This window comes from Vigna unguiculata, chromosome 3 (genome assembly GCF_004118075.2).
Source record: "Vigna unguiculata cultivar IT97K-499-35 chromosome 3, ASM411807v1, whole genome shotgun sequence".
Classification (NCBI taxonomy): domain Eukaryota; kingdom Viridiplantae; phylum Streptophyta; class Magnoliopsida; order Fabales; family Fabaceae; genus Vigna; species Vigna unguiculata.
The window spans coordinates 33,326,332-33,343,336 of NC_040281.1; the positions used below are offsets into that span (position 1 = coordinate 33,326,332).

A 17,005-nucleotide genomic window follows, 5' to 3' on the forward strand; every position below is an offset into this window, starting at 1 on the left:
GGGATTAATGGAAAGTACCGTAAAACTTTTGCTGGCAATTTTTTTTGTTGCTTCTCATTAATCAAATTGTGTTTACTAGTAGTTTCATGACCCTTTTGCTTCCATCTAGATCTCTTACATGTTTTACATTCCTCTTTACCTTCATCCTCTCCCCAATATAACATACAATCGTTAGGACAAGCATGAATCATAGTATAATGAAGACCAAGCTTGTTGAGGAGCTTCTTCGCATCGTAATTAGATGAAGGAATGTTTGCATGTTTAAAGGCATTGTGCAACAACTCAAGGATCATGTCCATTGCTTTGTTGCTAATTTGACACAAAACTTTAATGTGATACAATTTCACCAAGAAAGACAATTTTGAAAACTTTGTGCATGCATCGTAGAGTGGTTGCTCCCCATCTTTAAGTAAATCAAATAACTCTTGAGCCATAATATTTCCTCCATGTTGTGGTTCTAATACACCTCCTTCAACATCATCTATATGTTCAAATGATGGTGTAAATGACTCTTCATTGGTGTACGTGTTGGACAATCGAAATGCATCATTTATCATTATTTGCATTGGATCTTCATATTTCGTATTTCTCATGCCATCTCCATTTACCATTATGGGCTCCCCCGATATTGACTCCCCGTGATGACACCAAAATGTGTAACCTCGAGGAAAGGGTTTACAAAGCAAATGGTCATATACTTCTTCCTGAGTTCTCCACTTCCTAAAGCCAACTTAAATACCAAGTCTTTCCTAGACAGAGTTTTCCAAACTAGTCTCAAAAATTTCTTAAAAGAAATTCTTAATCAAAACAAAAATAGAACTTTGCTTGGAATATATTAACAGAAAACTAGATACTACAAAATAACAAACTATATCAAACGTATATGCGTAAAATAAATAAAAAATAAAAATAAAATAAAATAAAATAAATAAAAACAGAATCAAAATAAAAGAAATACTAACCGTACTCCCCGGCAACGGCGCCAAATTTGATATCGCTGTCGTTAGGCGATCAAATTACCACTACTTTAGCAACTTCAGTATTGCCAGTTAGTAGTGAACAAAATAGTTAGGGTTAAGATAACCCTGAGTCGTCTCATAACGAATACGGAATTGATCTCAAATATTTGATTCTTAAAAATGCAATTAAAACTAGCAACTATAAAAATAGGGGGATTTTGATGTGCAAAGAAAATGACACGGAAGATTCACTACAAAAAAAAAGCTAAATTGCGGAGGTTTTAATTTCGTTTAGCGGAGGTTTTTACCCTCCACAAAATAATTTGCAGAGGTTTTTCAAACCTCCACAGATAGGTTCCCCACAAGTTATTTGTGGAGGTTTTCTACAACCCCTGGTACCAGGTTTATATTGTGGAAGTTTTTTAATGGAGGGTTATAACCTCTTCTATTCATGATTATTATTTTGTGGAGGTTTAAAACCTCCTTTATTTCCATAAACCTATTTGATTCCAAAATTCCTATTTTTTTTTGTGGGGGTTAATACCCTCCTCAATTTGAAAATTATACGGTAAAAGTTTTAACCTGTTTCGTTTGTATTATTTAATTTGTGGATTTATTATTGCGTTATTCAAATCTCATAAAAAACAATATTTTGTTTGTAATTAGAATTTGAGGTACTTATATTTTTACATCAACAATATTTTTTGTAAACTTCAATCAAATACTTCAACTAAAGTGCTCAAATATATATCATTAGAACTTTTGATTCTCAAAATCAACATATTAACATAAAAGCAATTTAAATTGAAACAATTACAACTTAATCCATACTTACTCAAAGTTCATAATACACTAAAATAGTTTCATCCTAAAAAACATCATCAACACCCTAAATATTGCTACCACCAGATGATCCTCTTGTACCCATAGAAGACTCAGACTCATTTGCATCACCGGTTTGCTAAAATTATAAAGGATAAATATTAGCTGCAAGAAGGACGTCAACCTCAAATCATGAAATCAACATGCATAGACTAAAATAGTTTATTACTAGATCATTGACCTGCACAAAAATCATGATTATTTGGTATCAATGATTAACTCACACCGATACAATGTACAAATCGGAAAAATTGTGATGCCAGATTTTGATTGGATAGAGTAGAGAAAAAATTTCTTGAAAAAGTTTTTGGTAGAATGATGTGCGTGCAAGTGAACTAAGTCACATAATTTTTATAATCATTCTAAAGATTCTTCTCCAAATTCCATTATCAGAAAAAACCTAATACAAAAATGCAAAAGTTGGTTAGTAAAGAGTAATCAATTTAAGCTGTTATTGTTTATATCGAAGCAAATGAAAGGAAACTTACGTAGCCTTAGGAACCATTATTTCACCATATATGTAGATATGGTTAATTGATTCCTTAAAATACGTATCATTACTCAATAATCTAACATTATATTTTAATCTAAACCGCTTAATCACTTCTATCATTATATTTTCCTTAGAATGAACAATGAAAGAGTTCCTAAGCTCCAGTGCTGTGGTCATACCTGAAGAAATTACAGGACCAACAAACTTTCCTGCAATACTAGCTGGGGTAGCAGGCATAATCATTTTCGAAGATGTAGTCTCTTTGGAAATTGGGAGAGGTATCAAACAAGGTTCACAATGCAGAGTTAAAATTGTTTTTGGAAGTGGAGCTTGGGCTAGTAATATTTGTATTTATGAAAGTTGTATTCCACTTTGATTGCATAAACATGAATATTTAAATTCTGTCATTCTGACAAACTGCATCAATATTTAGGATTTACGTCCTATTGCACCACCTGACAAGACAAAGGATGATATATTACTTTTCTTCAAGTTATATGATCCTAAGATAGAAGTTGAAGTTTTTTCTGTAATTCAAAACAATAGTTCTGATTCTGAATTCAAAGACATGATAATTGCTGCTTAACTGCATCACATTTGAGAAAAATGTCTGATTTCCCAGAAGCATTTTTTTTAACTCCTTTTGTTGTTGGATTTTTCTTCTGGAGTCATCATGTTCGTTTTCACTGACATTAGGCTTCAGAAGTCGAAGTGTGATATCATGATGACTTCTGACTTTAATTTAATTTAATTTTCAATAATTGCTTTTGAAATTTCTTGATTGAACATCTACCGAGGAGCATTGATCCGGCTGACGAGCAAGCACGAAGATGACAGAGATGAACATTGGTACGATGAATCCAATTTGATGAAAGAGTTTTCAAAACGAAAGTGAAAATAAGAATCTCGGGTTTGGAAATTTGAGGGAAACGTTTAGTGAGCAAAGTGAGTGTAAAACATTGGAGGGAAAGGCTGAAAAAATGGAGGGGAATCAAAAGTGTAAAATAATTTATGGAGGTTACAAACCTCTTTGAGAAACTGTTAAAACCTCCACTAATTTCAGTATTTGGACAATCCAACATAATTATTTTAAATAATGTTAATAAAAACCTCCACAAATTAACCTCCATTAAATAATATTTTTTTTGTAGTGATTGTAAACACAGTAATAGTAAATAGGTTAATTCCACTGCTTTTTCTAAATAAGATTCTTCATTGGTTATCTAGAGATTATTGTTAAATTAATTATTGTTGTTGATTTACAAATCAATCAATGTAAAGACTCAATTCATTTGTTGACATCCTCACTTTTAATCAAATTACAGTCTCAGTTAAAAGTGAGAATTGTTAGATTGTCCATAGTAAATTTAATCAAAGTACAGTCTCAATTAATTTTACTATGCCTAATCATGTCTATTACTTTGTTTCTTTACCGAATAGAAAACTTAATTAATCAAAGTAAAGTCTTGACTAATTTTAGTTAAAGTAATTACCTCTAATCAAATTAAAGTCTCAATTATTGGCAAAAACTTATTTAATCAAATGAAAGTTTCTAAACAAAATCAAAGTAAAGTCTCAATTCCTGTCCAATTTCCAATTTTGCCCCTCTCATTTAACCATATTTGCAGTTTTGACCAGAGTTGACTGCTGACTTTGACCAGTTGACCAGAGTTGACCAGTTTGACTGTCCTATCAGATGCTAACATGTGGCGCAGAGTACTCTCTCTCCAGAATTAGGGTTTCTGCCCCATGTTTCATCCTTGGCTGCGCGGCTGACGGCGGCTGCTGCCGTTTTCCGGCGTGGTGGCGCGGCGCGGTGGTGTTGCGAACAAGGAAGAAAAAGACTGAACTGTGGTGGTGTTGCGGAGCTGGTTCGCACAGATGCAGGTGTAGGCGCGGTGGCTGCGCAGAACTGCTGGAACGGAGTTGCGGTGGTGATGGAACGGTGCCGCGGTGGCTGCGTGGCTTGAATGGCGCTGCTGGTAGTGCAAGCGTGAATGAAGATGGTGGAGTTGTTGCTGCAGCGGTGGCTGACGCGCTCGCGGGAAGAAGAACTCGCGGTGGTGGTGTGGTGGTTCTGCAGTGGTGGCGTGAAGCTGCTGCCATGGTTGTGCGAGATTAAGCTTCACGGTGGCGAGGTGGTGGTTCGTGTGCGCTGCGCAGGTTCGCGCGACGGAGCTCCTGATTTATTCTTTTTCAGAATTTCTTGATTTTGGACTTGTTTTGTAACTTTGAATATTTTAAAATCACACTATTAATTGACCAAAAATAAATTCCAGCTGCATTAACAAACGTTAGAATATCCAATAATATTTTATGCAACTAAAATCAATTTTTACGCCACTTTTACCAAACTTACTCAATAAATCTAATAATCACAAATCCTAATTAAATCAATCTTTAAGCACAGAAAATTCAATTAAATCCCCAAATTTAAATATTAAATGAGGGCAAAAATTTGAACTCATCACATACTATCGTATTCGCACTGGCACCATATTGAAAGGCAAAATCCAAAAAGTTATTTAGTCCCACTAAATACTCTGGTGTATTGCGCGGCAACTTAATCCAAGATTTATCCATCTCTAAATATAAACACGTGTAATCATTAAGTGAATATAGAAATAAGAGATATAAGATAGGTGCAAAACAATTTAAATTACTCATACAAAAAACTTTAAATCATACATTACCTCAATCTATAGGTTAGTGTTGTATTCATGTTCCAACGTACCTAGTAGAGCAAAACCTAGTATAATATAAACCATATAATTAGTTTTTAATAGGCAACAAAAAAGTCAAAATATTTTTGGCATCTACATTATTGTAGTGAGATACCTATAAAACCTTCCACAAATGTCTATTCGAAATCATTAATGAGCCTCAAAGTTTAGTTAAGAAACAACTCTTCCTTTTCTTCAGGGTCTACATCAGAATAAGACAAACCAATTGAATAATGTAACCCTAACCATGAAGTGATTTTAATAGCATGTCTTGAAAATTTTGACTCAGTTCAACTTTTCAAAATTATACAACAATGAAAACAGTCTAAATACTCTTCAAAAATTGAAAAAATGAAATGAATGTAATTCCATCAGAAACTAAAATTTTCTGGAAAAGTAAAGATCAACATAAAACAGCTCTATACGGAAATGTTATGTTGGTCTGGATTCGTATATGCATTATACATCTCAATAAAGAATTTAATGGATAGAGTCACTTTCAGTGTCACTGCCAATGTTGTTGTGGACTTCACACACAACTTCCATAACAAGATAAGTTCCAGATAATTATCTCTGCTCAAACCATTTCTACTCTAGTTTTGCTTTTCTTCCAATTAAAGTGTATTCGTTAAATGTGTTCTTTAACCATGATCTATGGATTAATACTTGTCGTGTTCCATCTATGCTATTAGACTCTTCTCATGCAATGTTAAGGCAAAGCTAATAAATATATTAATAGTAAATAAGATTAAATGAATAAAAACTACTACAGATATTTTAAAAATAGAAATACCTCTCATTAATATTAGGAATTGTTTGAAAAAATAATAATAATTTAGCATAAATATGATACTATAACTGAACTTTCTCTTTTTTTTTTTATCACAATGAATTGTTTTAATGTACGACAATAAGTTTTCTAGGAATGATTTGTTATTTTTCTATGGCTCTTGTTATCATAGTTAATTAATTTTTAAGTATTAATGTTTGAGGCTTTTAAAGATGAGAATATAACTTTGCATGAAGTTATAAAATTGTACGTTTTAAAAAATTATTTCATCTTTAAATCTAAATAATGATAATGAAAGGCTAAAAAAAGTTATCTTTTAGCAAAATATAAATTGCAAAGAGCGAAAAAAGAAAAACACTTCTAAAATTTAACAATATCAGAGTGAAAAAAACAAAACCTATACACCTTTGTTTATGAAACTAGATTTTTCCCCTATTTTTTAAGGAAGACACAACAAACATTTTTATAAGTCAATAATCCTTGTAGACTTTATAACTTCACAGATCCATCAGTTTCATAAATAGGCACAATCTAAAATATTAAAAAAGCATAAAACAAAGAATCAACTCTAATCAGCAACTAATTATCATCGAAACACAAAATTTCAAGTTAGGGTTAAGAGAATTGAAATTAGGGTTATAACAAGATGAAACTGAAATTTGTAGTGAGAAGAAAAACAAACAAAGTAAAATAACTGCTATAAAGGGGGGAAACACTTATAAAAAGGATTTTCATGATGAAATGAGTGTAGATGATGGCTCTAACAAAAGAGAAAATGATTTGAACGGTGAGAAGAGACGATGGTTCGTGCGTGGAGAGGATGAGCGGGGAGATGATGGCTCTGCAGCATTTCCATTTTGGTTCAGCGAGAAGCTCGGGATTCAGTAAAAAAGAAGCGTATCAGTTGTGGAAGAAGAGAGTGGGTCACTGAAGGGAAAGATGGAAAGATGGAGCGGGAAGAAAAATAAATGTGGAAGAAGAGAGTGGGTTGCTGAAGGGAAAGATGGAAAGATGGAGCGGGAAGAAAAATAAAGTAAGAAAAAAAAGAAGAAATAAACTTACCGTCAGTTTGAAACTGACCACAAATATTTATGTAAATTTAAATTTTTTTAATTAAGTAAAGTCAGTTTTTATAACCGCCAGAAAACTATTGACGCTATTAAATATTTTTGTTATAGTGATATACTTTATTCCCTGATGGATTACAAAACTCTATAAAATCAATTAAAATTATTATGATTGCTTTTATATCCAATTAAAATTTAATAAACTTATTTTTTAAAAACATTTCGAGGGTAATCGATTACAATATCTTTGTAATCAAATACATTTAATCCAGAAATACTACAACTCATTCTGTAATTGATTACATTGTAAAGTAATTGATTACATTAAACCCAGAAATACTGCAACTCATTCAGTAATCAATTACATCGTAAAGTAATCGATTACAGCTTAGAGAACGTGTCCCCCCATAAACGACTTTAGCTGAAAACGTTCTGGCCCCACACGATTTCTTCTTAAATTTCGCCAACCCCTCTCACGATTTCTCCCTTTGACCAAAAAACGCATAAGGGCCTCACGATTTCTTCATGAGAAAACGTCCAGCCCCAGCATGTTTTTCCTAAATTTGTAATTTTTAAAAAAAAACTTGCCTATTCTCATAATTATGCAATGTGATTCTGGTATACTTTACACTGCATAACACTAAGACAAAGCATCGGTAAGACTCACATTCTCATGGTAAAACGACATTATCGTCTGATTATTATGATTGCTTTTGTATCCAATTAAAATTTAATAAATTTAAAAAAAAATCGGCTATAATCGATTACAATATCTTTGTAATCAATTACATTTAATCCAGAAATATTGTAAGTCATTCTGTAATCTATTACATTGTAAAGTAATCGATTACATTAAACCCAAAAATACTGCAACTCATTCAGTAATCAATTACATCGTAAAGTAATCGATTACAACTTAGAGAACGTGCCCCTCCTAAACGACTTCAGCTGAAAACGTTCTGGCCCTACACGATTTCTTTTTAAATTTCGCCAACCCCCTCACGATTTCTTCCTTTGATCCAAAAACGCATAGTGGCCTCACGATTTCTTCATGAGAAAACGTCCAACCCCAGCACATTTTGCCTAAATTCGTAATTTTTAAAAAACTTGTCTATTATTGTAATTATGCAATGTGATTCTTGTATACTTTACCCTGCATAACACTGAGACAGAGCATCAATAAGACTCACATTCTCATGATAAAATGACATTATTGTCTGATTACAGAGTCAACGTAAACAAATTCATCCTTAACTAGAATCAAGACATCGTACTTTGTTAATGATACAAATCGTAACTATTATCAACTCATCAAGATATTGTAACTACTTACACAAATCATCACAGTTACAAGCCTTTCTAGAAATAGTGATACCTGATATAGGTTCCATGTAGATAAACTACATTGGACGATTTCCTTGGCAAAGTCTTAATCTTTATGTGTACGTGTGAACTTGATTGAGGATTCAACTAATGCTATAAAATAAGGCAGGTTATTGAAAAGCACTTATGAGTTGCTCCGAACAAATTTTTGTAGCTAAGTTAGCCAACAGATATTCATAAGAGCTCATTCCTTCCAAAAACAAAAATACTGCTTTTCCTCTTGTGTAAAGAAAATTACACGAACGAATTTTGTCAATTCATTATGGAAGATTTTGAAAAACAGTGAGGAAGCATTTTTGCCAATGGAAAACTTGCACCATCTGATGCAGATCAAGAAAAAATGAGACCCCTACGAAGTAATTGTCTCAAGTCCAAAATCGTTACAAAAGTTAAAAATCTCTCACTACTACAAAGAAAAAGAAAAACAATTTCCAATTTTGCATCAAACTACATGTACAAAATGGACATATCAGTTTGTAGTACTTGCAGGATACTTTCAGAAGAATCTGGTAAATCCCTGGCCCACCATATCCTCTAAACATAAGGCACCAATTTATCTAATTATCGCAAACGACCTAAACATAGGCAAAACCAAAATGAAAATTCAATACAGATATTTTTCAGTTTTATATATATACACATAGAGAATAGATATTTTATCTAGTAAGATCAACACAAACAGAAGCTGTTCTACCAAAAACCTCGGAACATCATGGAACACAAAGAGAACATTGACGAGTGGCAAGAAATCGAAACCTCCGAATGGAACATGGAAGTGATCAACGAAAATTACCTCGAAGTTGCTGACCAAGCTTCTTCCACTGACGACCCTCCAATCCCCACTCCCACCCACCACGAACTCTCATTGACACAAATCGTTCCAACCACATTAACGGATCCCGAAGACGGAACTTCCCCGCCGTTAAGGCCATCGACGGCGCCGTTAGATTGGCGGGTGCGGGTGGTCAACGAAGGGAAGAAGTTATTGAGGCTGAGGTTGGAGGGTATGAGAGAGCGCGTTGTTGGCATGGCTTCCAAGGTTAGTAACTGGGCAATGTATACGGGGGCGTTTTGGTCATTTAAGCATGTGGCCGGAGCTTCGGCTGCGGCGGCAGTGCTCGTGTCGCTGGTTTACGTGGTGATACGGCGGCGGCGTCGGAGGGTTGGTGGGCGGAACGTGGTGGCTGATCGTTGCGTTTATCTTCTGAAAGAGAAAGATGAGGTGAGTATATGCTACTTTTTTTATAATTAAAAGATAGAGTAAATAGAAAATAAAATAAAAACGAGACTCTTAAATGATTGAAATTAGAGAAAACTTCCTATGATATTATATTAAGACACTCACATTCTTTCTCATTTTTAAAACCTTTCATCTTATTTATGCTTTTATTGAAGTTATATTCATGTTCTTTATGTCTTTAGTAGAGCAACATTTATTTTATTTAAAGTATATATATTGAAAAAAAATATACAAATTAAAAATTTTAAATATAAAAAATAAATAATTTAATTGTTACATATTAATAATATCTAAAACAATTATATTGTCATTCAATTATAAAATATCTACTGTATTTTTAAGAAACATTGCTTTAATATAAAAATAAATAAATTTATTAATTTATTACTATATTTAAATATCGTAATATAAATATATTTAAAAACACACTTACAAATATAAATAAAATAAGAAGTATGACAATTATTTTTATTAATAACATAAGATATATGAATGTATATTTTAAAATTTTTAAATTGTATTAATGTTATTTAACAAAAACTCGGGCGGTGAACGCAATTTTTTTCAAAATTAAATTATTTAATTTTGATATTTTAAATTTAATTAATATTTTATTTTAAGTAAGATAAGAAAAAGTGAAATTTTATTAAAAGATATGAAAATTTAATCATGAGTTCCTTCAGAAAATGAAAATACACTGTATATTTAGTCCTCTCTTGCATACTTGTATTGATAGATAACTTTGTGGTAGAACTATTATCACGTGATATAATCTTATAACTTATTTGATTTCTTCTCACATACTTTCAAAATTTATTTAAGTAACACAACTTGACAATAACCTAAGATGGCAATGTGAAGTGGGCCAGACAGGTCAGCCCGTAGGAAAAAGTACGGGATATGTTGAGTATTTTAGCATGTTAGTCCATTCAGGTTCGTCCTGCTTAATCTATAGTCTGCGCAAACCAACAACGGGTCAACCTGCATTGGCCCACATTATTAACTTAAATCTCTAAAATTCGGTAGCAACTACATAATATATCGTGTGTGTTTCTTATAAGCAAGTTGTTCATTAGAGTTTTTTTCTCTAATCCATCCAAACTCAACTTTATTGTTCATTGTTTCTTCCCTTGTCCTAGCGAGATTTATGTTTCTTAGGCATATAGTTCCATCTACTATCGGGTCACTATTGGACCACCCATTAATGTGTAGTCTCACACATGAGATGTATATACCTCGATGTGAGGGGATGTGTTGGAAGTCTCACCTCGACTTGAGATAAGGCAATTTTATAGTATATAAGTGGGTGCAAACCTCACCTTACAAGTTGGTCTTATGGTGTTGAGTTAGACTTAAAGTCCACTTCTTAAGAAGGTATCAGAGCCATTGTTTAAAAGTCTATCCTAGCATGATTTTTATTTCTTGGACATAGAGTTTCACCTGCTATCGGGCAGCTTATTGGACCACCCTTTAATGTCCAATCACACGCATGAGATGTATATACCTCAACGTGAGAGGGGGGGTGTTGGAACCACATTGACTAAAGATAAGGAAATTTTATAGTATAGAAGTAGGTGCAAATCTCACCTTACAAGCCGGTTTTGTGGGGTTGAGTTAGGCTTAAAGCCCATATCTTAACACCTTGATTTAATTTAGATCAATTTATTTTTCTTTTCAACATACTTGTACTTGAAAATTAGAAATTATGGAATTTAAATATTGCTTATTTTTTTAAGAAATAGGCTTATAGATTTTTTTTACTAATTTAATTAAATTAAAATAAGTTTATTAAAATCCAACGTCTTGATGAGAAAAATATAAAATAAATAATTTCTCATGCGGGTCACGGGCTGACCTGCAAACCTACGAGCCGACTCCTAAACTTGCCAGACAAACATTATGCGAAGCAGGTCAAAGAAATTAGTCGCGTTTCTTATGTGGGAAGGGCTAACCTGGCCCGCAAAAATGGAGCGAATCGACCCATTGCCATCCCTGGTCATTGCTACTATACATTATCCTTCAATAAAATATTTTCTTCCTTTTTTCTTATAAAACAATTCTAATTCATAAGTTCCTTTGAGATATTATATGATTAACTTTCTATAAATGAAACTCTTTTGGATTTTTCATAAACTAACTCACTTCACTTATATTGTACATGATCTTTAGTTGTGGCAATTGTACACATTAAATTTCTAACATATACTTCTAAAATGCCTTGTCAACTCATTTTTCATCCTAGCTTTCTTCCTAGAATCAATAGATTTTGAATCGGTCATTCCAAATTTCTTAAGATATATCATGTACATCTTTTGATACAAAAAAAGACCATCATTTTTTTATGTTGCTTCAAGATTGAGAAAGAACTTCAATTTTTCCATGTTAGTTACGGTGAATTTTAAATTCATTGATTTATTGAGCTCCATCATCAACTTATCATCATTCCTTATACAAATCAGTAATCCACATACAAGCTTACTACCATCTCCTCTACCTCAGTGAATAAAGTGTGTTCATACTCATATTTTACAAATTTATGACTTAAAAACTCTTTCAACAAGACTATACCAAGCCCAAGTGGTCTGCTTTAAGCCATATAGACCTTGACTTAACGTGTAGACTTTTTCTTCTTCCCCCTTTTCTTGAATTATTATGGTTGTTCAACAAGAATATCTCCAATTAATTTCCTTTTCAAGAAAAAGAATTTAACATCCAATTAGTATATGGACCATCCATTATGAGCAATTATAGTAATGACATATCAGATAGTGTCTTTGTGAGCTACAAGAGTAAATACTTTTGTGTAATCTACTCCATATTATTGAGTATATCATTCAATCACCAATCATGCTTTATGCTTATTGACTTCTAATTTTTCATCATACTTAGTTTTGAAGATACATTAAATTCTAGTCCTTTTTAGTGCCTTTTGGAAGCTTATTTAAACACCACATACCATTTTTAGCACCTCCAAATGGGTTCCTATATTCTTTTTCATAGGGGACAAAATCATCTTTGTTGTTGATGATATTAAGGTGTGATTCAAAATCATCATCATATAATCTTGTATGTGTTACATTATCATTCAAAAAGGTTGAATTTGTTGCCTTCTTGAAAGTTGTTCTCCACAATCTTATTTTTGGAAAATTTCATCTTGTGCAACTTACGACTTACCAACTACTTCATTGTCATTGTAATCCAATTCAGATTGAATAGGCTTGTGAAATATTCTCCTTGATTATAGCATCCATCATTTTTCAAGTAGAACATCTCAACTAATAATAGTTTTCTTCTAATGAAACTATAAAGTTGATGTTTCTTTATGATGGTAGTGGCTCCATCACTTTGATTCTTCACTAAATCCTACTAAAATACAAGTTATACTACATTTACCCAATTTAATTCAAAAGTTATCTCTCACAAGCACATGAGTCCAACATCTAAAGACTTTGAAACATCCAACAAAAGGTTTTTCCTCATTGCAAACTTCCTTTGATGTCTTGTATTGTACTATTGACGTCAAACTTCTATTGGACATGCATTGCTCAATTAACAACTTTTACCCCAAAACTCTTTGGAGTACTTTTTACGACCAACATGTTTCAAGCCATATTCAAAATGCATAATTCTTTCTTTCAATAACCTTATTCCGCTAAGGTGAATACAAAGTAGTAAGTTATCTTTTTTTCCTACTTTTAGCATAAAAACTTGAGAATTGCAAACTCGTTTCACGTTCAACCATGACTTTAAATTCTTTAAAGAACTTAAAAAGAAATTATTTCTCATGTAGAAAATAGATCCATCTTTTTTTGTGCAGTCATTGAAGAAAGTAATTAAATATATATTATTGCTTTTAAAAATTGGTTGAATTGGACTCTGCAAATCAAAATAAACCAAATTAAATGATAACCCATTTCTCCATCAACTCTTCTTAGGAATTGGATCTTATTTTTGTTTCCCATTCACACATTTGTTGTACATTCTTGAAGGTATTATTGGTTGTGGTAGACCCCCTACCATCCTTTTTATTGTAAGGTATCGAGTCCATTGAGATTTTAATGATGACAACAATGTTATACTTGACTAACATCTTTCGTTATTGTATTGAAGCAAGTTAAATATATAATTTTGAACATATGACTAGAGGACATCACAAATTTCATGAAAACAACTTTATCAAAATGATAAACCTTATAATTATTGTGTTGATCAAGTATAACTTAACCTTTTTCTTAAAGTTGTCAAAAATTACAAATTATTTTTCAAATCAAACATAAGAAAGATTTTATTATTACCTATATTTGATTGTTAATCACTAATTGGACATTCCATTTTCTTTTCACCACTAAGATTGTGTTAATCCCTACCTTTATAGTGTATGTGAACTACTAAGTAAAAATTGGCAAATATTATGGAATTACAACCTAAGACACAAGTAATATATCTTCATAAATCTTTGGATGGTTGCTTTTGTTGTTTTTACATTTTCGTTAGAAGTATCGTAGTTTTTTCAAATCTTCTCCTTCCTCATCCTTGATCTCATATTCAATGGCTACCACAACCTCTTCCTTGATCAGAAGGTTGTTCACAAGTTGTCTTCAAAAAATTTTCCTCCTCTAAGTTAGTCATTCTTTTCTCATGCATTAGCAAACAAATTTTCCATTCATTTATGGATAGGTTGTTAGTGTGATGTCTCTCCTTAGTTGAATATATCACTTAGTTGAATTTCTAGACTCATAGACCATAATAAATTTTTCGCTATAATCATGTCACTTTCGTTTTCACCATTAACCTTCATGTTGTCCACAAATATAAATGTATGTCCCAAATAATCATTAATAGTCTCTCCCACCTTCATATGGAATGCCACAGTTCTTTTCCTAATACTTGCAATTAAACTATATTAACCTACATTGAACCTTAGTATTTCTTTTTCATAGAATCTCATATATCCTATTTGAGAAATGTCTTAACAATAGAACAACAAAAAAGTTTGACAAATATTATTCTTCGATTTCAAGTCTTTAAGATTTTGTTGTCAATTTAAAGTTAATTTTAATGTCATTTAAATAAGTAGAATTGAAAATTTTATTTTCATCAAATTCTAATATTGTTTGGAACGTAGAAAATTCCATCAACATTATCCCATAATTATAATAACCATCAAAATAAACGAACGAACTATATATTTAAGGAAAAAAATATGACATTATTTTATATAAATGAATTTCATTTTAAATATACCATTAATTAAATGTTTAATCATTAATTTTGAATCAATGATTATGAGTACTATAAGAGAATGCTTGATTAGTAATAAATTTTAGTGACAAAAAATTGTTAATTACTATAATGACCAATTTAGATATCAATTTAAAAAATAAAAAATTATTGGTTACTAAAATAGTCACTATTATAAATTAAAAATTATAATTGGTCACTAAATTGGTTATTAATTAATTAGAGACCAATTTAGAAACAAAGTCATTCTGGTAGCTAAAACTTAGGTAGCTAATTTTTAGTGACCAATTTTCTTTGATAGTCAAAACCATGGTAACTAATTTTAAAGACCAATTTTGAATTATAATTTTTTATTCATAATAGTGACTATTTTAGTAAGCAAAAAGTTTTTACTATAGCGACTAACAATTTTTAGTTACTAAAATTAGTTATTAATCAAACATTTTCTTATAGTATATAAAACTTAAAAAAAATCATTTTATAAAAAGAAAAATAATTGCACTAGTTTGTTTTAACTTTTCAAAATGGGTTAAAGAAATATGAAAATCGAATAACTTCTCATAAAAATCAATTTTTAAAAAATACTTCAACTATTGAAAACAAAAGCATAATTACCAAAATATTTCAAATTAAAATTACTTTTAAAATTTATTTATAGTAGCATCTTTTGTTGATATCTGACTTAAAACACTTAGTCTCTTCCCTCTAATTTATCTTAAAGTTCTTTATATAATAAAATGTAGCTGTTAGCAGCTAAGCCTAGTGCTTCTAGTTGCAATTTGCTTCCATTTGCAAAATGAGGTATTAACACTGATTAACATTTCCTGAACACTTTTTTGCTGCAGAAAATTAGCCAACTCTTACGTCAGATTGCACAATTGAATGAAATGTTATCATCTCGTCGAAAGGTTCCTGTGCATCAAATAAACTGATGCAAGTTTTGCAGTATTTAATTACTATATTGCAAATTCTAAATGAATTTGTAACTCTTACTTAGGTGTTCACTGTTCAGTGTCTTCATAAATAAACAAATTGGTTGTCTTTTTATTAATAAATCACTAATTGTAAGCGCAGCATAAGCATATATGACCACTCTTAGAAAAATACTAGCCACTGCAAATTCTGAGAAGTAATATTTTTTGTATATAATGTTAAGATCTTATACAAGTTAATCAAAATTTTATGAATGTTTGTTGCTGCTATGTGGTTTTTCATTTGTTTTCTTAATTTTCTAAAATATTGTGACTCCTCTCGTGGATTATGCAATCTAAAGTATTATAACTTGTAGAAAAGTTGATTTTTCAACTCTTAGAACTTTAGAGATTAAGGTGTTGATTTTTCTTCAAAGTTGATTGTTCCTGCGGAGAACAAATAAGAGAAGTCAGACACGAATGTGACCTTACTTTAATCTGCAACCTCTCTAGTTGGCTTCTCCTCGACCCGTGTATATCATCTGTTGGTATCACGACTTGGACCCAGGAGGGGTTACCTGTGGAGAAGACTCCGACGATCAAGTCAGTCAAAAGGTTCTCAAAAAGTCAAATCTCGTGATTAAGGGATTAATGAATGTGTACCTTTAATTATTGAGGTCCATGCGTATTTATAGTTTATTAATTATGTTTGGCCATGTCATGGGTCGAGCCCTTGTTTGGGCCGCAGGTGAGCCTGGGCCCAGGCCAGGCCCCTTAGTTCGATCATTGTTGGCCTTAGGGGCCTTGCCTGTAATACTTTAAGTCTATAAGGGTCAACAAGTCTCGTTTCGTCTTCTGAAGTAGGCGGTTTAGGTTGCTTACGCTTGTCCGCTTGATTCATTTGATAATTGTTTACTTGTTTGCGGGGCTTTATGTAGGCGGGTTTTACCGTATAGTTGTGTTAGGCCACCTAGGTGTAGTACACCAGTCCCCCAGCCTTTGCCGGTGGAGACCTAGCGGCAAAGAATGAAAAGTGTGAACGATTTTGTTAGGCCGCCTAGGTGCAGTAACCCAGTCCCCCAACCTTTAAGTGTGATGAACAGTGTTAAGGCTATAATCTTAATAGGTGATAGTAAGCGAAAGGGTGACAAAAGTCAGAGGTCTAATCAGAAGGGTTTTGCACCGCCATTTTGAGTTTTGTGACGTTTCGTGTGCATTGTGACGCTTCGTGTGTGTTGAAACTTTTGGCGGGAAGGAGTTGTAGTGGTTTAGATCGCTGTTTATAAATATAGTTGTTGTTGAGATTTGGTTTACTT

General features: G+C 32.1%; 1 protein-coding gene across 1 annotated transcript; it reads left to right on the forward strand.

Moving 5' to 3' along the window:
• The first annotated feature begins 8,553 nt into the window (after positions 1–8,553).
• LOC114177224 lies at positions 8,554–15,956 on the forward strand. The gene is made up of 2 exons (XM_028062491.1): positions 8,554–9,519; positions 15,624–15,956. Exons 1-2 carry the CDS (start codon positions 9,010–9,012, stop codon positions 15,708–15,710), a joined length of 597 nt encoding a protein of 198 aa, XP_027918292.1. The 5' UTR covers positions 8,554–9,009; the 3' UTR covers positions 15,711–15,956.
• The last annotated feature ends 1,049 nt before the right edge of the window (positions 15,957–17,005 follow it).